The 22,842-nt window shown below is 38.2% G+C and overlaps 1 protein-coding gene across 3 annotated transcripts in view; it reads right to left on the reverse strand.

Annotated features, from left to right (window-relative positions):
- LOC100875528 (LIM and SH3 domain protein F42H10.3) overlaps nucleotides 1–22,842 on the reverse strand; it is a 48,927-nt gene that overhangs the window by 25,376 nt on the left and 709 nt on the right. For 2 of the 3 annotated variants that reach the window (XM_076535229.1, XM_003705004.3), the window contains exon 2: nucleotides 8,212–8,306. In XM_076535229.1, the coding sequence (XP_076391344.1) occupies nucleotides 8,212–8,306 (95 nt within the window). Of the gene's footprint in view, nucleotides 1–8,211; nucleotides 8,307–22,642; nucleotides 22,664–22,842 lie in introns of those variants that run through there. The other variant, XM_076535228.1, reaches the window with a different exon arrangement.

Raw genomic sequence — 22,842 nt, forward strand, 5'->3', positions numbered from 1 at the left:
TTTCATTTTATTCTCAGTGGGCAGCCGTGTCTCGTTTTACACAGTCGTCGCCAGTATTTCAGCCTAGAATGGACATTCTACCTATCCCTATTAACGCCAAGAATAGTTCTATCGAAACTGTGTCCACGAAATAAAGCTAGATAAAAGCTAGACAATTATGGGAGAGCGCGAAATAGCCTGAGGTGAACCGCACGGTCGTGTTGCCTCTTCTAAATAGGGAAAAACGAGGCGAAAGGAAGTGACTCATTCGTGGTAAACCAATGACGATCAACGACGATGACATCATTTCCCTCGGTTTGAATAAAATTTGGCGGAGATGAGCCATAAACTTGTATTTGATGATCGTGAAAATAATCGATAGAGCGAAATTTCAGGACGTAAATTCATGGTCATTCTTCGAGCCGTTATTCTTCCAGATGATGAAGTGTGGAGGAAAAAACAATGACGAGTGTTTCGAGAGATTTTCAAGCGTGGAAATTCCGGAGGCGTGAATTGAGTTTATGGTTGTGGAATTGCGACTTTGCGGAATTTAGGAGTGGAGAGGTTTAGGGGGATAGGAATTTAGGGGGACAGGGATTTAGGGGGATAGATATTTAGAGAGATAGGGATTTAGGGAGATAGGGATTTAAGGGTATAGGAATTTAGGGATACAGGGATTCAGAAGGATAGGAATTTAGGAGGACAGGGATTTAGAGGGATAGGAATTTAGGGGGATAGATATTTAGAGAGATAGGGATTTAGGGGTATAGGGATTTAGAGATACAGGGATTTAGAGATACAGGGATTTAGGGATACAGGGATTTAGGGATACAGGGATACAGGGATTTAGAGGTACAGGGATTTAGGGATACAGGGATTTAGGGGAATCGGGATTTAGGGGTACCAGGATTTAAGGATTCAGGGATTTAGGGGTGTAGGGATTTAGGAATGTAGGAATTGAGGGATACAGAGATTTAGGGATGTGGGAATTTAGAGATATGAGAAGTTAGACACATAGAGATTTAGAGATTCAGGGATTTAGGAATGTAGGAATTGAGGGATACAGATTTAGGGATGTGGCAACTTGGAGAGTACAGAGATTTGAAGATCTCAGAATTCACATACAAAAATTGAAGGACATAGACATCAGTGAATATGAGATCTAAAAATTTGAACATATAGAAATTCGAGAATATAGGAATTTTTAAAGACATGTGTAGATCTAAGATTTCATGGATACAAATCTAGCAATTAACATAGGAATGTGACGATATCATCCACAGAAAATTCCAAGTTCCAACAATACTCCACTAATTTCACCTAATTAATGACACGTCAAGTATTTCATATAAAGAGCTATTAATTCTATTTTAAACAAGGATCGTCTAATTGAACCCATTGCGAGACAGCACTAATGACTCGATTGTTCGCCTAATGAATGCCAGCAGAAAAAAAAAGAAGCACTGACCAAAGCGTTCCGATAATGAAAGACGATAAAAATAGACCATTCGAACTCGTACTACGAGAGAATAAATGAAAAGGTAGAAACAAAAGTGGTCGAACACGTGTTACGTTTAACCATATGATAGTCTGTTTAATTCAACTCGCGTCGCTCAACAACAGAACCCGGAACAAGTGTTCGCGCGCATTTATATAAGCAACAGTACATCCACAATCCAGCAGGGAACCGTTTTGCTTAATTCAAATCGTTTTCGCGGGTCAACGACGTGGGAAACATCTGCTGGATGATGAACGGTTCGCTCGCTTCGATGCTCCCCAACGAGAATTCTGGCCGATATTTATGGACAGTGTTATATTTTCGGTAAAACTGAAATACAATGGCAGAAATGCGGTATGCGATGCAGGGAAATATGTATACAATGCAAGGAGATATTACGTATGGTGATACGATGCGAGGATATTACATATGGTGATCGAATGCGAGATGTTACATGTGTTGATATTTCACACGTGGTGCAATGCATGATAATACATGTATGTTCAACCCTTTGCTCTCGAAAGGTGAATCAGACTATTAATTTGATGGAGTTTCTTATAATAATTTTAAGTCAGTACTTAATTAAATCTGTAATGTTAAATATAGTGAAATGAACATATGGTGTTCCACATACTGACACAAACAATAGTGGTAGTTGTTAATAATACGTGGAGCATACAACGCGTGGAAATTTGATACGTAGGGAATACAACGCATAGAAAATTCAATGCGTAGAAATTTAATACGTGAAAATTCAGTGCGTAGAAATTTAATACGTGGCAAATACAACGCGTGGAAATTTGATACGTAGAGAATACCACGCGTGGAAATTCGATACCTAGGTAATACCACGCGTGGAAATTCGATACGCGAAGAATACAACGCGTGGAAATTCGATACGTGGGTAATACCACGCGTGGAAATTCGATACGTGGAGAATACAACGCGTGGAAATTCGATACGTGGAGAATACAACGCGTGGAAATTCGATACGTGGGTAATACCACGCGTGGAAATTCGATACGTGGAGAATACAACGCGTGGAAATTCGATACGTGGAGAATACAACGCGTGAAAATTCGATACGTGGGTAATACCACGCGTGGAAATTCGATACGTGGAGAATACAACGCGTGGAAATTCGATACGTGGAGAATACAACGCGTGGAAATTCGATACGTGGAGAATACAACGCGTGGAAATTCGATACGTGGAGAATACAACGCGTGGAAATTCGATACGTGGGTAATACCACGCGTGGAAATTCGATACGTGGGTAATACCACGCGTGGAAATTCGATACGTGGGTAATACCACGCGTGGAAATTCGATACGTGGAGAATACAACGCGTGGAAATTCGACACGTGGAGAATACAACGCGTGGAAATTCAATACGTGGGTAATACCACGCGTGGAAATTTGATACGTAGAGAATTCAACGCGTGGAAATTTGATGCGTGAAGAATACAACGCGTGGAAATTTGATACGCGAAGAATACTATGCGTGGAAATTTGATGCGTGAAGAATACAACGCGTGGAAATTCGATACGTAGAGAATACAACGCATGGAAACTTGATATGTGTAGAACACAACGCGTAGAAATCCAGCTCACAGAACCGCAAAGCATTGAACTCCATTCATTCCAATATACATCCACACATCGATACAAATAATTTAACTACTACATCAAGCAATAAATCATCTACAATCTCCCACTTTCTTTTTTTATCTTAATTCGATCTACCACAAGATGAAATTAAACGGTGACATAGATCGCCCCCCAGAAATACAGTTTGCGAGCCACCGATAGGTCAAACCGGGTTGAACGAAGGAGGTCGTTCAGCAGACAACGCGTATATATACGGGCTCATAAAAATTAAATGAACGATGAACAGACGCGAGAAAGGGGGAAGATAAAGAGCAAGGGAAATGATGGCGAGAGATGAACAGAAGCGAGGGGTAGGATACCAGACGAATGAATGAATCTCACGACTCACATGTGTTCTCTTGCTTTGCTTATTCAGTTCATCGTCTGATTCGACGCGCATTGCTGACACATGCACTTGGCTGCCGGGGAATACGAAACTTCTGCCTGGCTTTCGATATGGCATTTTAATGAGAATCAGAAATTATTTATAAGGGACACAAATGTCAAATGTTAGGTACTCTTTTTAGCGGAATTCAGTTAGCAAATTTTGGTATTTTTCTTTGAGGGATATTCTTCTTAGGTATGTTAGATTAGGTTAGGTAGTTTTTAGGTTGATTTTTGGGACACTAATCTCAGGATGAATTGGTACTCTTTTTAGCACGATTTTGGTATTCTTTAGTTAGCAAATTTTGGTATTCTTTGAGGGATATTTTACTTAGGTAGGTTGGGTTAGATTAGGTTAGGTAGTTTTTAGGTTGGTTTTTGGGACACTAATCTCAGGATGAATTGGTACTCTTTTTAGCACAATTTTGGTATTCTTGAGTTAGCAAATTTTGGTATTCTTTGAGGGATATTTTACTTAGGTAGGTTAGATTAGGTTAGGTTAGGTAGTTTTTAGGTTGGTTTTTGAGACACTAATCTCAGGATAAATTATTACTCTTTTTAGCACAATTTAGTTAGCAAATTTTGGTGTTCTTCTTTGAGGTACATTCTACTTAGTTAGGTTAGGTGGAAGGGTACTAAACTAGTTTGTTATTGTACTTTGAAGTATCTCCATTTATTTGGTTATTCTTTCATATAGATCTCTTTGGTTATTCTTCTTTCAACTATGTTCATCTATTTGGTGGTTCTTCTTTAAACTATATTCATCTGTTTGGTTATTCTTATATCAACTATGTTCATCTATTTGGTGATCCTTCTTTGAACTATATTCCTCTGTTTAGATATTCATCTCTGAAGTTTATCTATGAGGTGCACCTATGAAGTATGATATTTAACAGCATCTAGAGCTACATATTACAATCTTGAAGTTCTATCTTCATCAAAATACACTATTTTAAATAATGTGAGGTAGCTTCAAGTTCCAGGAGAATATTTTAGCTCTGTTCACTGACAGGTCATCACATGAGGATAACAAGTATTTCAATGATTATTTTACTTGAACTTGATTATTTTACTTCACCCGCTGCTACTCAACGATGCACATGCAGCAATGTCCACTTTCTAGCCAGAAGTGTTAACTTCTCAACTTTCTAGCCATGTTCTCCAAACGAAGCATCAAAACGTTTGCTAAAAATGTTAAGTGTGTCAATGAATTTTCTGTACATGTCAATGACTTGGATAAACTTGGAGGCTCCATTTAGACCCTCCACAAAATTTCGAATAGTAAACCAAAGTTAGCTCACAACGACCGTGACACAGGTTTAATCGCAGTTGGCAACAAAAAGTTAATTTTGCAACTGACAATGAATTTTGGATCCGAGAAGATTGCAATCCGGTTACGCAGCGAATAATTCGCGAGAGCGGTGAAACGTGGATTCGAAACGCGTTGTGGAAAGATTTCGTCATCGCAGATGCTCAATCTGAATACTCCGCGAGTCACCGCTTTACGGTAAAACGTGCCGATCTCTCGCTTCGCGTGAACCGCAATAAATCGATCGCTCTCGATCGTGAATTAACTTGTCATACGATGGGAAATCGTCCTTATTTCTACATCGAATAAAGGGGCTAAGAAACCGGATTAATCATGCCGAATGTTCAAGGACTGCTTGCGTAATCCTCTTACCTTTCCAGCACTGCACACCAAATGCCTACTTGTCTGCAACAATTATGTAACTACGAATCTTCCGTTTTCGAACAAATTTTTTCTGCTGTCGTTCATTAGATTTGCAGAAAAATTGTGGGTCTTGTTTGTATCTTTTAGTGAAAGGGAATTTTGAAATATTAAATTTTAAGGTTTATTCAAATGTGTCAGAAATTTAATGCAAGATATTGAGGTTTTCAAGTGAAATTTTTGTGACTATTTTATTTTTGCAGTTAAGTTAAAGTTACGTAACTGTAATACAAAATACTGTTCCCTAAATGCATTTAGTGAGTGAACAAATTTTTCAAAACTTACGAAGGCAATTGAAAACATGGGTGTCATGTCAGAAATTATTTGGTGTATCAAGGTTTTCAATAAAAATTTTTGTACCTGTTTTATTTTTGCAGTTAAGTTAAAGTTATGTAACTGTAATATAAAATAGTATTCTTTAAATGTATTTAGTAAGTGAACAAATTTTTCAAAACTTACGAAGGCAATTGAAAACATGGGTGTCATGTCTGAAATTATTTAGTGTATCAAGGTTTTCAATAAAAAATTTTGTACCTATTTTATTTTTGCAGTTAAGCAAAAGTTATGTAACTGTAATATAAAATAGTGTTCTCTAAATGTATTTAGAGAGTGAAAAAAATAAATGAATTATAGATAGAGGACCCAGTTTTCAAAATTTAGCTCTGATTCTTGTGAAGCAGCTTCAAGATAAATAATTTCTCGAATAGCAAATTTTTGTAACAAAGTAATTAGGTGAAGCAAATCCCAGAACCGTTTTACGAATGAATCGAAAGAAGATGTGGAGAAGTAATCACGAAAAAGCGTTTAATCTTGCACGCTCTCTCCTCGGCCTTCCCCTGCAGATAAATTTATTTTAATATACGTCGGTGATAAGAAATTGAGCGGAACTCGAAATCAATTTCAAGGTATCATCCAACGATAATTAGCAAACGCTATCGAAGAAATTTTCACATGTTAGCCTAAAAATAAAATTTATGCATCTATATTATCACTTACGAGAAACACCTTCGTGCTCGAATTGTCAGGTAAATCTTGCAGCGTTAATTAACAGGTTACTCGAGGATTATAATTTAACGTTCCCATAATTATTCCGTCGAATTGAGCAAAAATGATCGAACTGATAATCGATTTCCGGGTAATCTTGTTGTGTATCTTGCTACGATGGCTCGTTAATCAATAGATAAGATAATATCTTGGAACTGTTCCTATTAATATTTCGATCAGAGCTGTTCGTTATTACAGGTTATATTCGCTGGTGCACGGAGACTCTAATTATCCCCTTGTATGGGTGAAATTAGACGGGAAAATACCAACAATCTTGTGTCGCCGTCTGAGGATACTTCAAATTTTCCTTATCTCGTAATTAGGGTAATCGGGTATCTGATCCGACAATTTTCTACTTTGCTCGGTTTGTGTACTTTTAATGGACGGGTTGCGTAGTCAGTACTGACCTCGTTTTGGTAAGTGAGAAGGTGGGGGATTTGGAATTTCGGGATTTGGAAATTGGGAATTTTGAAATTCGGAAGTTGGGAATTCGGGGCGTGAGAATTCGGAAGCTTGGAATTCGGGGCGTGAGAATTCGGAGATTGAGAATTCGGGGCGTGAGAATTCGGAGCTTGAGAATTCGGGGCGTGAGAATTCGAAAGCTTGGAATTCGGAAGCTTGAGAATTCGGGGCGTGAGAATTCGAAAGCTTGGAATTCGGAAGCTTGAGAATTCGGAAGCTTGAGAATTCGAAAGCTTGGAATTCGGAAGTTTGAAAATTCAAAGCTTGAGAATTCGGGGCTTGGGAATTCGGAAGCTTGGAATTCGGGGCTTGAGAATTCGGAAGCTTGAGAATTCGGAAGCTTGAGAATTCGGGGCGTGAGAATTCGAAAGCTTGGAATTCGAAAGCTTGGAATTCGGAAGCTTGAGAATTCGAAAGCTTGGAATTCGGAAGTTTGAAAATTCAAAGCTTGAGAATTCGGGGCTTGGGAATTCGGAAGCTTGGAATTCGGAAGCTTGAGAATTCGCAAGCTTGGAATTCGGAAGCTTGAGAATTCGGAGCTTGGGAATTCGGAAGCTTGAGAATTCGGGGCTTGGAAATTCGGAAGCTTGAGAATTCGAAAGCTTGGAATTCGGAAGCTTGAGAATTCGGGGCTTGGGAATTTGGAAGCTTGGAATTCGCGACTTGAGAATTCGGAAGCTTGGAATTCGATGCTTGAGAATTCGGAAGCTTGGAATTTGGGACTTGAGAATTCGGAATTTTGGAATTCCTAATTTCCGAGATTTTAAGAACGTAAAAATTTCGTACGTCTCTCAAGATTATATTTAAGCTTCTCACCAGCTAAGTAAAATAAATAGTCTACACATTCCACAGAACTGGCAGTAGCCTTCATAAGCCATTTCCTTTTCGCATAACTTTTCCCATACATTCTGTACTTCAGTTTAAAGTTTCATCGCTTTCTTAGTTATTATAGTTAACAAATGACCAAATTGCAATGTAAGCAAAAGAACCAGAAAATCTCTGACACGTCGAATTCCACGTGAAGTGTAAGATAACTCCTGCTTGCGTTGCAGTCAGCTAAAACGTATACAGAAATGTTGAGATTTTTTCCCAGGAATTGATCATGGTATCAAAATTTTCTTTCTCACGCGTATAAATTGCTTAACTTCAATATTTTATTTTACAAGTTCTAAGAAAGGACAAAATATTATGCGAAATTAAAATTGTAACCTTCTTCTGAAAATCCACAATGTTATCAAAATTTAAATATTACTAAAAATATAAGCTAGAAAATCAAGCTAAAAACTACCCTCTATTAAATCAAATTGGAAACAAAACCGAATCAACCACAAATTAAAAAAGAACCACAAAACCACAACAAAAAAATTTTTTCTTAATTTTAAATATTTGGAAAAATTTCCAAGACGAATTATCATAAACGAAGTTCAACACACTTGAAACAAAAATAAAAAAAACTTGACTTACGCCTCGCAGTATGGCTGTTTGTTGAACCCCTTGTACGTCCTCATGTTCAGAATCATTCCACAACCCTGACATTTGAAGCACTGTTTGTGCCATATCTGCAACAAATATTTAGATTACTTAAAAAAGTACCTATGCGTTCAAGAGCGTAGTAGAATCTCGATATTTTCACCCACGCGCGAGAAGAAAACTGCGAAAGCTTTTGTTTCGCGAAACAAAAGCGATGTAATCGCGTCTACTGCTTTGTTTCATTGTTACTCATCGGTAGCATCTGACGATAACGCGAGCGCCTAGCATCGCAACGCTGTTGTTTTGCCTCGGCGATTTATCGTGTGTCGTCGACGATGCACTCTGACCTAACTTACAAGGATTAGGTTCGTTCCTAACGCGATAACGAGGAACATAATCGTTTAATACCGCTCGATAAGGAACGGACCTATCGGTCGACAGATAACGTCGCTTGTTAGCATATGATACGCGCTAATTAAATTCGTTTCGATTAAATTCAAAAGGGTTCTCAACTGTTGTTCTTAATAAGGTATGAGGTGTGGACATGAATTTTTTATGGTTATGATTATGGTTACAATTATGGTTACAGTTATGGTTATAATTATGGCTATAGTTATGGCTATAGTTATGGTTATAGTTATGGTTATAATTATGGTAACAATTATGGTTACAATTATGGTTACAATTATGGTTACAATTATGGTTATGATTATGGTTATGATTATGGTTACAATTATGGTTATAATTATGGTTACAATTATGGTTATAATTATGGTTACAATTATGGTTACAATTATGATTACAATTATGGTTACAATTATGGTTACAATTATGGTTACAATTATGGATATAACTTTCCAAGCTCAACATGTGAACGATGTTAAGTTTATTAGATGTTGAGGTCAGAAAGATACTTGAGAACAGGCAGATACAATTTGATGACACAAAACTAGCATAATATTAGCTTAACTAATATTTATGCTACATCAATTTAAAGATTGAGGTCCAAATTACTGCCTAAAGGGTTTATTAATATACTGAACACAAAATGGCTACTGCTTATTACCAATGACCTGCTTCAAACCTATTAAGCTGCTTCATACCCTGACACCTTATGACATAACACCAGCACAATCGATTCTGTTGCATCAACCAGAAGCTTAAGGCTTGTGCAAAATATTCACACAAACGTTTCGTTATTTTGTCCATCCAAAATTGTTTTTAAATATCCAGCTAGCTAAAGATTATTCATGTAGAACAATTGATGATATACTGACTACCAGAGAGTTTGAAAGCCTCAACCTACAGAGTCATTTTTAAAAAATGAACCTTCAAATGGGTGCAAGACAAGTGCTGTTTTAGATCAATTTTGCAGGGCCCTCAAATTAAATTGCTGTAGGACATGTACTACTTTTTATGAATTTTGCAGGACCTTCAGATCAAATTGTTATAGGACATGTGCTATTTTCCATCAGTTTTGCAGGACCTTCAGGTCAGATTGCTATAGAATATGTGCTACTTTTCATGAATTTTACAGGATGTTCAAATGTATAGACTGCTACAAGACAAGTGCTATTTTATATCAATTTTGCAAGAACTTCAGATTAGATTGCTACAAGACAAGTGCTAATTTTCCATCAATTTTGTAAAATCTTCAGATCAGATTGCTATAGAATATGTGCTACTTTTCATAAATTTTGCAGGATGTTCAAATGTATAGACTGCTACAAGACAAGTGCTATTTTTCATCAATTTGCGAGAACTTCAGATTAGATTGCTACAAGACAAGTGCTAATTTTCCATCAATTCTGTAAAATCTTCAGATCAGATTGCTATAGAACACGTGCTACTTTTCATGAATTTTACAGGATGTTCAAATGTATAGACTGCTACAAGACAAGTGTTATTTTATATCAATTTTGCAGGACCTTCAGATCAAATTGCTACAAGACAAGTGCTATTTTATAAAATCTTCAGACATGCACACAGCCACAAAACAAGTGCCACCATCAATTTTGCAGTACCATTAGTTCTCCGAATTGCCACAAAACACAAGAAATAACAGAGTAGGCAGACAAGAAAAAAGAAGGATGAACCAGTGTACCAGTTCGCGAATCGCCAGAAGCAGCTTAGCAAGCAGGACACGTTTTGATTTCTAGACGATGCAGGGTCGTCAGTGTCAGTCCGTGAGTCGAGAGCAAGGAATGCAACGTCGAATACAACGGTACCTTATTTGTATCGTGTCGGCAATGTTAATCGTGCCACGAACTCCGCTAACCATGGGACCCGTCTAGCACGCGACGCACGTGACGCACCATGGATCTCGTAGTATCAATTTAGTCGCAATTAGTTAGTCGCGGTAATTACCCGCTTTCGAATCAACGGTCACTGCTCACTTTGCTACTGTGCAGAAATCATTCGCTGCCGTTACGATTACGGTGACTTCGAATTCTATCGGTATCGGTTATATTTAGAAAGTTGTTGGTAATATTGCTCAACTATCGGTAATTGCCTTTTTATCGGATAACAGTGTTACGTGTCGAGAGGGAGAAAATTCTATGAATAACTGCTGCGGTGATAGGGAAACGATACGGCAGAGAATTTTTATGCTGACTTCTTTTTTGCAACATTTTCTCATTTAGCTTCCAGAGTCTTAAATTTCGGAACAATCTTTAACTTTTCAAATTTCTGAACCTTCAAATGTCTGAACTCCTGAAGCTCTAAGATTCTAACTTTCTGACCCCCAAATTTCTGAATTCCCAAATTTCGAAATATGGAAATGGGGAAACTCCCATTGTCTAAACTTTCAAACTTCTGAAGCTCCAGTTCCCTAAGTTTGCAGATTGCTAATCTCTCAAATTCTCAAATTCCCAAATGTCCAAGTGGAATTCAGGACTTGAGAATTCGGAGCTTGAGAATTCGGAAGCTTGGAATTCGGAGCTTGAGAATTTGGAAGCTTGAGAATTCGGAAGCTTGAGAATTTGGGGCGTGAGAATTCGGAAGCTTGAGAATTTGGGGCGTGAGAATTCGGAAGTTTGGAATTCGGAGCTTGAGAATTTGGAAGCTTGAGAATTCGGAAGCTTGAGAATTTGGGGCGTGAGAATTCGGAAGCTTGAGAATTTGGGGCGTGAGAATTCGGAAGCTTGGAATTCGGGGTGTGAGAATTTGGAAGCTTGGAATTCGGGACTTGAGAATTCGGAAGCTTGGAATTCGAGACTTGAGAATTCGGAAGCTTCGAATTCGGGAATTGAGAATTCGAAAGCTTGGAATTCGGGGCTAGAGAATTCGGAAGCTTGGAATTCGGAGCTTGAGAATTCGAAGCTTGAGAATTCGGAAGCTTGGAATTCGAGACTTGAGAATTCGGAAGCTTGTCCAATCCTCAAACTCCCGAATCTCCAAATTTCCACTTTCACAAATCCCTAAATTCCTAAATCCCCAAATTCCATAATTCCCCAATCTGTACTCCCTCAAATTCTCAACTTCCCACAGTTGCAATCCCCCAAACCAACCTCCCAAATCCTAAATTTTCTACGTCCCCCCAAAGAAGTCCCACTACCAACAAAGTGTACATCAAGTACAACGCAAAAGTGGCGAGACCAAATGCGTCGAACAAGATGTAACAAGTCAAAGAACGGGCAAGACAACGCCATTTGCCGCGACGAATAATTATAACCCTTTGTTGACCGCGATCAACGTTGACTCACATGATCGTGACTCATTTCTCTCTTTCCGGGTGCACACACGAACCGTGAGAGAGACAGAGAAGACTTCTTCTTCCTCTCGTAGTCGTTCTCCTTAGGATCGACCTTATTCGACATCGGGCAACAGCCTTGCCAATTATCGACCAGAGACGTACGACTAGGACGGCCTTCGGTTATCTCTGGGTCAGCTGGGAAAGATCGATGGGACACGACCACTTTGTAGCACGTTTATTAGCGTTACGCTATTAACAGGCCAAGGAGCCGAGTCAAAGAGTAGAGAAGATAATTAGAAACTTTGATCGAAAGCTTCGAGTTATCGACTGCAATTCAACAGAAATATCGACGGAATTATTCGCAGTTATTTTTCTGTTGGAGGCTTTCAGCTGAACATCTTTACTGAAAATGTGGAACCAAAGTTATTCGAATATCTCGTTATGCGTTAGTTCTACGACAAAAGTACTTATTATGAAATTTATAGTTTAGGAAATTCTCTACAAGAAAGGTCATATGAGTTTTTTTTGTAGGAGTAATCCCTTTCACGTACGATGGCTAGCAATTCTGTTGGAGTCTTTCAGCTGAACATCTTTAATGAAAATATGAAACCAAAGTTACTCGAATATCTCGTTATGCATCACTTCTACGATAAAAACACTTATTATGAAATTTATAGATCAGGAAATTCTCTATAAAAAAGGTCATATGAGTTTTCTTTGTAGGTGTAACCCCTTTCACGTACAATGGCTAGCAATTCTGTTGGAGTCTTTCAGCTGAACATCTTTAATGAAAATGTGGAACCAAAGTTACGCGAATATCTCGTTATGCGTCACTTCTACGATAAAAACACTTATTATAAAATTTATAGATCAGGAAATTCTCTATAAAAAAGGTCATATGAATTTTTTTTGTAGGAGTAACCCCTTTCACGTATAATGGCTAGCAAGCTTCATACCTAATAGCAACCAGACAGCAATCGAGTCCAAGTTTCAAACGTATTTCCCTATAATTTTCAAAGTGATAACACTGATAAATTGAATGTCGAAAGTGCACAAGTAAGATACGATTACATGTGTGCGTGGTTTGCAATTTATGGTTCGTAGGATTGAAATGCACGAGGATATGTTGGTCGACATCCGACTAGGATGACGGCCTTCGGATATCTCTGGGTCAGTTGGGAAACCGCGATCGATGGGACACGATCACTTTATAGCATGGAGCTCTGCTTGTGATTCGAATTGCTAATGCCGTTTTCTCGGAACAGCTGGTTGAAGCATTCTGAGATGTTTCCTTGAGATTAATCGTGACCCGGCACCAAACTCTCAATCACAATTTTAATGATTCCAGTAATTCTAATCTACTTTCTTGGTAATATTTGATACGCAAAGTAGCCAGAACTTGCTACTTCTATTTATTCGTAGATACGTGACTCAGTGACAATTTTCATGATTCTCTTTCGTAACGAAGTAGTTAGGACATGTACTTCTTTATGAATGTGCAAGTAATTGTGAGTCAGTGACAATTTTCATGATTCTCTTTCATAATGAAGTAGTTAGTAGTTAGGGACATGTACTTCTTATGAACACGCAAGTAATTGTGACTCAATGATAATTTTCATGACTCTGCTTCTTCTAATCTATTTTTTTTGTAACAAAGAAATCAGAGGTTGAAGGTATGTACTTCTCCTTGTTTGTAGATATGCAAGTAATTGCTAGTCAATGACAATTTTGAAAATGGTCAGAAATAAAAGATGCTAGATCAAACTTGTATAGTTTGAGAGCTTGTTGTCCACAAATAGGTACACGTTTCAGAAATAACTGAGGTAATCCAAGTCTTGATCACCTAATTGATCAATCTAATATCAAGATGATGACCCCATCAACTTCTGATTGAAACATAGAGCTAACTACCTGACACGCAAAAACAGTGGCAAAAAGAGATCCATACGTGTTTGACGAAGTTTCTCATCGACAACCTGATGTGATCCTCGATTACTCAATTACGATGTTTGTATCTGGATTACACAGGCAATACGAACGATCGTAACATAACAACAGTACTTTCGCTGGATTTTGGAATGTTCCTTGCCAGACCTTCGTTTCGTAAGATTTGCTTATGGCCGCCAAGAGTGTTACGCGAAATCTCAAATATGGTCATCGAGCTTATATTTCGAGACGAATTTGGAAGCGTTAATGAATCAGGCGATATTTGTACTCGAAGGAATTTTAATGAACATTTCTTTGAGGATTGATGTTGTAGGTGGTGTTAAGACGGGTTTTAGCTAGTCTCATCATTTAAACGGCGAATTAACTCTTCTCCAAAACAGGTGAAGCATCACACGTTACACAATCGCGATTGTGCCGCTGGCAACACAATCGTTCGCGTAATCTCGTTTGTTAAAGAGTGTCTGTACAGGGAGTTTCATGAAAGACTTTCCGGATGGCTCGATTCACAAATTTGTAGGTTCTTAAATTTTCCAATTTTCAAATTTCTAATATTATCAGTCCCAAGTTTTTCGAGTTTGCAAACTTCCAGATTTCCAAATGGTCCAACTTCTCGTATGTCAAGTTCCAAATTTTGCAACTTAGCAAGCTTCCAAATTTCCAAATGGTCCAACTTCTCATATGTCAAGTTCCAAATCTTGCAACTTAGCAAGCTTCCAAATTTCCAAATGGTCCAACTTCTACTTTCCCAAATTCCAAATTCTACTATCAGAAACTTTCAAATTTCTAGATGGTCCAACTCCTCACATGTCAAGTTCCAGATCTTACAATTTTGCAAACTTCCAAATTTTCAAATGGTCCAACATTCAATATGGCAAGTTCCAAATCTTGCAACTTAGCAAGCTTCCACATTTCCAAATGGTCCAACTTCTACTTTCCCAATTTCCAAATTCTACTATCGGAAACTTCTAAATTTCTAGATGGTCCAACTCCTCACATGTCAAGTTCCAGATCTTACAATTTTGCAAAGTTCCAGATTTCCAAATGGTCCAACTTCTCATATGTCAAGTTCCAAATCTTGTAACTTAGCAAGCTTCCAGATTTTCAAATGGTCCAACTTCTACTTTCCCAATTTCCACATTCTACTATCACAAACTTCTAAATTTCTAAGTGGTCCAACTCCTCACATGTCGAGTTCCAAATCTTGCAACTTAGCAAACTTCCAAATTTCCAAATGGTCCAACTTCTCATATGTCGAGTTCCAAATCTTGCAACTTAGCAAACTTCCAAATTTCTAGATGGTCCAACTCCTCACATGTCGAGTTCCAAATCTTGCAACTTAGCAAACTTCCAAATTTCTAGATGGTTTAACTCCTCACATGTCGAGTTTCAAATCTTGCAACTTAGCAAACTTCCAAATTTCCAAATGGTCCTAACTTCTCATATGTCAAGTTCCAAATCTTGCAACTTAGCAAATTTCCAAATTTCCAAATGGTCCTAACTTCTAATATGTCAAGTTCCAAATCTTGCAACTTAGCAAACATCCAAATTTTCAAATGGTCCACCTTCTCATATGTCAAGTTCCAAATCTTGCAACTTTGCAAACTTCCAAATTTCCAAATGTTCCAACTTCTACTTTCCCAATTTCCAAATTCTACTATCACAAACTTCCAAATTTCTAAGTGGTCCAACTCCTCACATGTCAAGTTCCAAATTCTTACTTCTCACAAATGTCCAAATTCCTAAACACCCAAGTTCAGCTTGAGTCCAACACCTAACGTCTCTAGACCTAATGTTTCCAGACTCCTCAACTATCCCAAACTCCCAAATTTCTGAATGATCTTTTTTCAAGCTTCAAAAGAAATCATTGACAAATGCACTCAAACATTTTTTTGAAATATCCTACGTCAGAATATTTCCTGTGCAGTAGGTCGTGGAAGAAAGTGGCGCCGTGTGAAATTAGATCAGGTTAGTAAAAGTGCATGAGGGAATAGTCTGAGCCAAATCGTCGAAAGTGAAAGTATATACCGATAGAGTCACTAGTACTGTAATGACAGCCGAATGATCCTGTGGATGACCTTTGCAATTTTCTAAATATCAAACGCGTTGCACGCGACGAGACGCGTTAATCTCGCATATGTACGAACACCCAGGTAGAGTTTACTCATTCGTTAATCTTGAGAATATTTGCAATACTTTTTTCAATTGCTGTACAATTGCTGTCTGGTCATTAATCGTATTAGTATGTTACTCGTCCCATCTGCTGTTTCGTCACGTAACGCGACGAAGAAGCTAGTTTTTTTCCTGGTAAAAGGTGTCTGGTAATTGTTACTCGTGCACGTAGAATAATTATTCGTGTTTTCGCAACGATCAGTGGGAAACAACCGGATGCCGTGTCGCATCGTTGGCATAATAGAAATTTCTAATGGCTGAAGCGGAGCTGGAGCTGGAAAGTAAGAGGACTTGGAATTATAAAAGTTCCGATGGAATTCGAATTCCGTGAATGAAATGTAAACTTGAGACTTATGCAACGAGAAGATGCATCTTCTTTGAATTAATTATGGTTGGGGGCTTCTTAGGTACTTCATATATTAGCAAGTGTAGCAAATTTCTGTCTAACTTCATTTGGAGATTTCAGTGTTCAAATTAATACCAGTACACAGTTATGATTCAATTTTATATACGAAATTTCGATTTGCTTCAATGTTGGCTTTAAGGTGGCCATATTCGAAAATTAAAGGGAAGTCTTTCAGCAAATACATTAGGTTCCACGAGTCTCGGGTAACATGACTGTCACGGTGGTCAGTGACCGGAACCACGAATTCAATTTAATCAAGTGATTACAAAACAGGAACAGAAAGTGCACACCGAATGCATTAATACCTTATTGATAACACGGTACAGCAAACTAAGTCACCAAACTCCAAAGTTGACTCGCATGTTTGCCCTTTGCAAATTTACAAAACTTCTCAAAACAAAAGTTACTTAAATCTGACTCTGAATTGGTATAGACCATTTAATATTTTCAAGAGAAGACATTATCTGACCCTGACATTATTCAGCGACATAGTTATAAATTTTGACTAATGTAAAAATCAGTCAGGCAAGTTTGAGTTTGACTTCAGACGAAAATGTGAAAAATATTCATGAAAGGGTAGAATAAATACATAAATGAAAGGGTAGAAATATTTGTTCGTCAATTGTTGCTAACAAGTTGAAAGATACGTTGACTGGTTGAACGTATTTTTGAGCTGCAATGTAGGCGCAACAGGTTGGGAATGACTCCCACCTGTTGCAATCGTATGCCAGACCCACGCAACGAGCCTCAGTCTGGAATTCGATTACAATTTCACCGAACTCTGTTATTCGTGGGGATCACTGTTACGATAAAACCGTATACTACAGCGAAATCAACCTTCTTAATCCTAGTAGAGAAATCAGCCTCCGTACATGAGTAAACGTTTGAATAACCTTATATTTCTGACATGGACAAGATCTCTAAATGCATATACTAGAAGTTTGTGCACATTTTGAAAATACGAGATGTTATTTAATTTGGTGCACATTTTGACAATTAGGGATGTTATTTAATTTGGTGCACATTCTGACAATTGGGGATATTATTTAATTTAGTGTATCATTTAATGTAGCCTACAATATGTGATAGTCTGTGATTAGTCTGTGGATTATTTAGTCTACATATGGAGCAACGATTGTCTACATATGGAGCAACGATTGTCTACATATGGAGCAATGATTGTCTACATATGGATCAATTGTCTAATTTAACATAGATATGTAGTTATTAACCTACATATATATAATTGTTATTTATCTTGAAAATATGATAGATTGAGAATATGAAGATGGGGAGATGTGACAATTTGAAGGACCTGGAAATGTGACAATTTGAAGGACCTGGAAATGTGACAATGTGAGAGACCTGGATATGTGACAATTTGGGGGACCTGGATATATGGCAATTTAAGGAACCTGGAAATGTGACAATTTGGGAAGCTAGCAATTTAGGAACTTGAGAATGTGGCAATATGAGAACTTGGGAACTCAGGGATTTGAAAGTATGATAATTTGAGAATGTGGGGAGGATGGGGCAATTTGAGGGACCTGGACATGTGACAATTTGAGGATCTAGGAATTTAGGAGCTTGAGAATGTGACAATATGAGAACTTGAGAATGTGACAATATGGGAACTTGGGAATTCAGAGATTTGAAAGTGTGACAATTTGAGAATGTGGGGACTGGAAAATGTGACAATTTGAGGGAACTAGACATGTGACAATTTGGGGACCTAGGAATTTAGGAACTTGAGAATGTGACAATATGGGAACTTGGGAATTCAGGAATTTGAAAGTGTGACAATTTGAGGGACCTGGACATGTGACAATTTGAGGACCTAGGAATTAAGGAGCTTGAGAATGTGACAATATGAGAACTTGGGAATGTGACAATATGGGAACTTGGGAATTCAGAGATTTGAAAGTGTAACAATTTGAGAATGTGGGGACTGGAAAATGTGATAATTTGAGGGACCTGGATATGTGACAATTTGAGGACCTAGGAATTTACCAATTGAAGAATGTGACAATATGAGAACTTGGGAATATGACAATATGGGAACTTGGGAATTCAGGGATTTGAAAGTGTGACAATTTGAGAATGCGGGAACTGAAAAATGTGACAATTTAAGAATGCGGAAACTAAAAAATGTGACAATTTGAGGGACCTGGAAATGTGACAATTTCAGAACCTATAGCTTGAGACCTTGAAAATATGACAATATGAGAACTTGGAAATTCACGGATTTGAAAATATGACAATTTCCGAGCCTAGAAACTTGAGACCTAGAAAAAGTGACAATACGAGAATTTAATTTAATTGACAAAATAAAAGAACCTAAAGATCGAGAAATCCGAAAGCCCGTAAGAATTAGAAAAATTGACGATCGAGAAGGAAACGGAAACAGTTTATTTCTCCTCGCAGACGACGTCTTAATTTAATAGCCACGCGCGTAAAAAGCGGAGGAACAATGGTGAGGGTGGTTGAAAGAGAAAAAAAGAGCTGGTAAAGCGGTTCCTCTACGGTTAATGGGACGTGGATTAATTGCGGCAACAGCAGGATGCGTCTGGCGCGTATGCGGGTCGTGTAAATTGAAACAAGACGCTGTTTCGTGTACTGTTCGGTGTATTCGAATACGCAAAAATAGAACGCCCGGTAGGTGTACGGCTTTGAACTCCGGTGAAAGTATCGTGGTAATAAAACGAGCATAAACATTTTGGTTATTAACATAAGGGTTAAATGGTCCACGGCCTCGTGACTCGTTCGCGGCGCGATAGAGAGGCTGGCCGGATAAAGCGAGAGAAAAAAGAAAGATCGGTAGCGAGAGAAAGACAAAGAGAGAAAGGAGGCTCTGTACGTGCCATTCACAGGAACGGTACAGCAACCGACGAGAAGACAAGATATGCGGACGGACAGAAAGAGAGAGGAGAAAAATCAGTGAGCACGATAACGGACTATAATCTTACAGAGAAATAATTATTCGCGGTATATCCGATTCTAGTGGTTCGCCTTCGTTCCTGTGTACAACTGAAATCGTTACAAGTTTCACTCTTGCTTCACTCATTTTTTATCCTCGACTCCATTTGGCTACTTAACTACTGCTATTATCGTAATAACCAATTACAAAAAACTTCAGGTTCTTCCTTAATCGTCCCTAGCCTAGGTTGCTTATAACCTAAAGCTTCTTCCAAGATTTTTCTAGACACCATTTATAAATTGACATACACAATTTTACGTGTTGCGATTCAAGGAGTTTCAATACCACGTGATCCAATTAGATAGATTTCTCAAGGAGCAAGAATCTCTACACTCTGTTGAGTTGCTTCAACAAGTATCTGGATTGTACCTAGAACTTTTGTGATACTTAAGCACCCTGCAAGGTCTCCTTCAGACTCACTCTGTATTTTCATAAATTCTAAGAGTTCTCTAAGATATCCCTAAATCTGCACTAGAACCTCTGCAGATTTTATTAAAAAATGTCCAAAAATCTTCTCAAGTTCTGATAGATAAGTTTCACTTCTCGATACCCCAAAAATTTGGTTTCCTTTGAGAGCTCTCTACCTCGAGCTTTGACCGCGTAAATGAACAAGTGGAAGATAAAACGAAAGTGGAGTCCACTAAAAATATATGAATAGGAAGAGCGGCTGGAGAAGCGTGGAAAGAGAATTTAGAGGAGCAACGTGGAGATCGCGTATCTCGATACGTCCAAATTTAGGAGGCCGAAGTTCTCTTCAGGCTGGCGTGTTCCGGCGTTAGAACGCCGCCTACGTGATTTAAGCCTCGTTAACTCAGGACGAGCGTTAAATAAATCGTGACTGGTATGTATTTCTGTCTATAATACGGTTGGGTCTCGAAAATCGTGGATCGCGAACTGGATGCGCCGATTTACTGTCGCAATAAAACAATCGTTGTGTTTACAAAGGTAAAATTAATATTTGGTAGAGATATGGAGCGCGTGGAGATACAACGCGAGGAAGTATCACACGTGGAATTACTATTTATGGAAATACGACGCGTGGAGATATACGGCGCGTGGAAATACTATGCGTGGCGATACAACGCGTTGGAATACTATAAATGGGAATACCACGCGTGGAGATATAGGACGCATGGAAATACCACGCGTGGAGATATACGACAAGTGGAAATACCACGCGTAGTGATATAGGCCGCGTAGAAATACCACGCGTGGAGATTAGGACGCATGGAAGTACCACGCGTGGAAATATAGGGCGCATGGAAGTACCATGCGTGGAGATATAGGGCGCATGGAAATACCACGCGTGGAAATATAGGGCGCGTGGAAATACCACGCGTGGAGTAATAGGGCGCGTGGAAACACCACGCGTGGAGATTAGGACGCATGGAAGTACCACGCGTGGAGATATAGGGCGCGTGGAAATACAGGGCGCGTGGAAATACCACGCGTGGAGTAATAGGGCGCGTGGAAATACCACGCGTGAAAGTACCACGCATGGAGATATACGACGCGTGGAAATACCACGCGTGGAGATATACAGCGTGTAGAAATACCATGCGTGGAGATATAGAGCGCGTAGAAATACCACGCGTGGAAATATAGAGTGCGTGTAAATACCACGCGTAGAAATATAGAGCGCGTAGAAATACCATGCGTGGAGAAACAGCGCGTGGAAATATCACGCATGGAATTACTATAAATGGTAATACCACGCATAGAGATATACGACGCGTTAGAGATATCGACCTAACCGATTTACTATCGCGATAAGACAATCGCTTTTGATGTCTACATCGAAGGTAAAATTAATATCCGGCAGAGAGTGAAACGCGCACGGGTAGCTTATCGGTATTAATTAGGAGAACGACGTTAATTAGGGACGAGTCGAACGGGAAACGATGGAATAGGTTACAAAGAAGCGTCTTCGGAAAAACGTTGCCTCGAGAACAGAGCGTATCTTGTACGCTGGCGTGGACGGACGAAACGACAGACAATTATGCCGAATGGAACAGGACGCCTCCAAGTAAGCGGAACTAAACGAGAACGGTACATCCTACGATCTGTTCGCAAAAAATCGCCAGTCGTTCTCACAGCAGAAACGTAATATTAAGAAAAGGATGTGACTTTGAGCAACAAAGAAATCTTGCTGAATGAATCAATTTGGCGTTGATACTTTTGCTAAAGCTAACCTTGTATGGGTATATTCATATGACTGAATTTTGCGCTTTTAGCTTAACATGAAGATAAAATATGGTATCGATAAAAATCTTATCTGTGGATCATGATTTTTGATACTTAAGGTGATGAACAAAGTTCGCTTTGTAAAATAAGTGATAATTCTGTGATTACAATGTAAAACTGTACATGTAGGTTATATAATGAAGAAATAGGCGAAAACGCATTTTGTATTGATTCAATTCTGATTCAATTTTGTACGATTTCAATTTGACAAGTTTCAATTCCATAGAATTCAATTTTACAGGTTTCAATTCTATAGAATTCAATTTCACGAGATTCAATTCCATAGAATTCAATTCCACAGGATTCAATTCCATACAATTCAATTTCACAAGTTTCAATTCCATACAATTTAATTTCACAAGTTTCAATTCCATACAATTTAATTTCACAAGTTTCAATTCCATACAATTCGATTTCACAGGATTCAATTGCATAGAATTCAATTCCATGAAATTCAATTTCATAAGACTCAATTCCGTGCAATTCAGTTTCACAGGATTCAATTCTGCGCAGTTCAATTCCACAAATTTCAATTCCACGCGACACAATTTGACAAGTTTCAATTCCAAAAATAATCCACTTCACGTAATTCAATCTTACACAATTCAATTTGATGAATTTCAATTTTAGTCAATTCAAGTTTTAATTCGATTCAATTACACTTGATTCTATTCAATTCTCAATCGACTGAATTTTAAAAAAGAATTTTATAAAATGTTCACACAATTTATATTCAACATCACTTGACATTTTTCATCAATATTCATCAAAACAACCAACAAATTATTTATCAAACATTCTATTTATACACGACCTCAAATTGTTACTAATAAATCTTAAATTGCTACTAATAAAAATATGTTCCTAATATACCAGTTCCACACAGGAAAAAAGAATTGCATCAGACATTTTAAATTACAGAATTTAAACACATTGACTCTTGTAAATACGAAGGATAATTTTATACACTCATTTAAATTCCACCTACAATGTTTCCAATTCAAAAATAACCGTATCGAACGTCGACACTAATCTCCCGAACAAAATTCAGACATTCTACGAAGTTTCCTCGATCGAGTCAAACAACTTTCATACGGTCGACTTTTCAGCATTTTTAGCAGTTAAGAAGATAATAGCGTGTGTACACAGTGAAACCGGACACACAGTACGTATTTATATTACACTACA

This window comes from Megachile rotundata, chromosome 9 (genome assembly GCF_050947335.1).
Source record: "Megachile rotundata isolate GNS110a chromosome 9, iyMegRotu1, whole genome shotgun sequence".
Taxonomy (NCBI): Eukaryota; Metazoa; Arthropoda; class Insecta; order Hymenoptera; family Megachilidae; genus Megachile; species Megachile rotundata.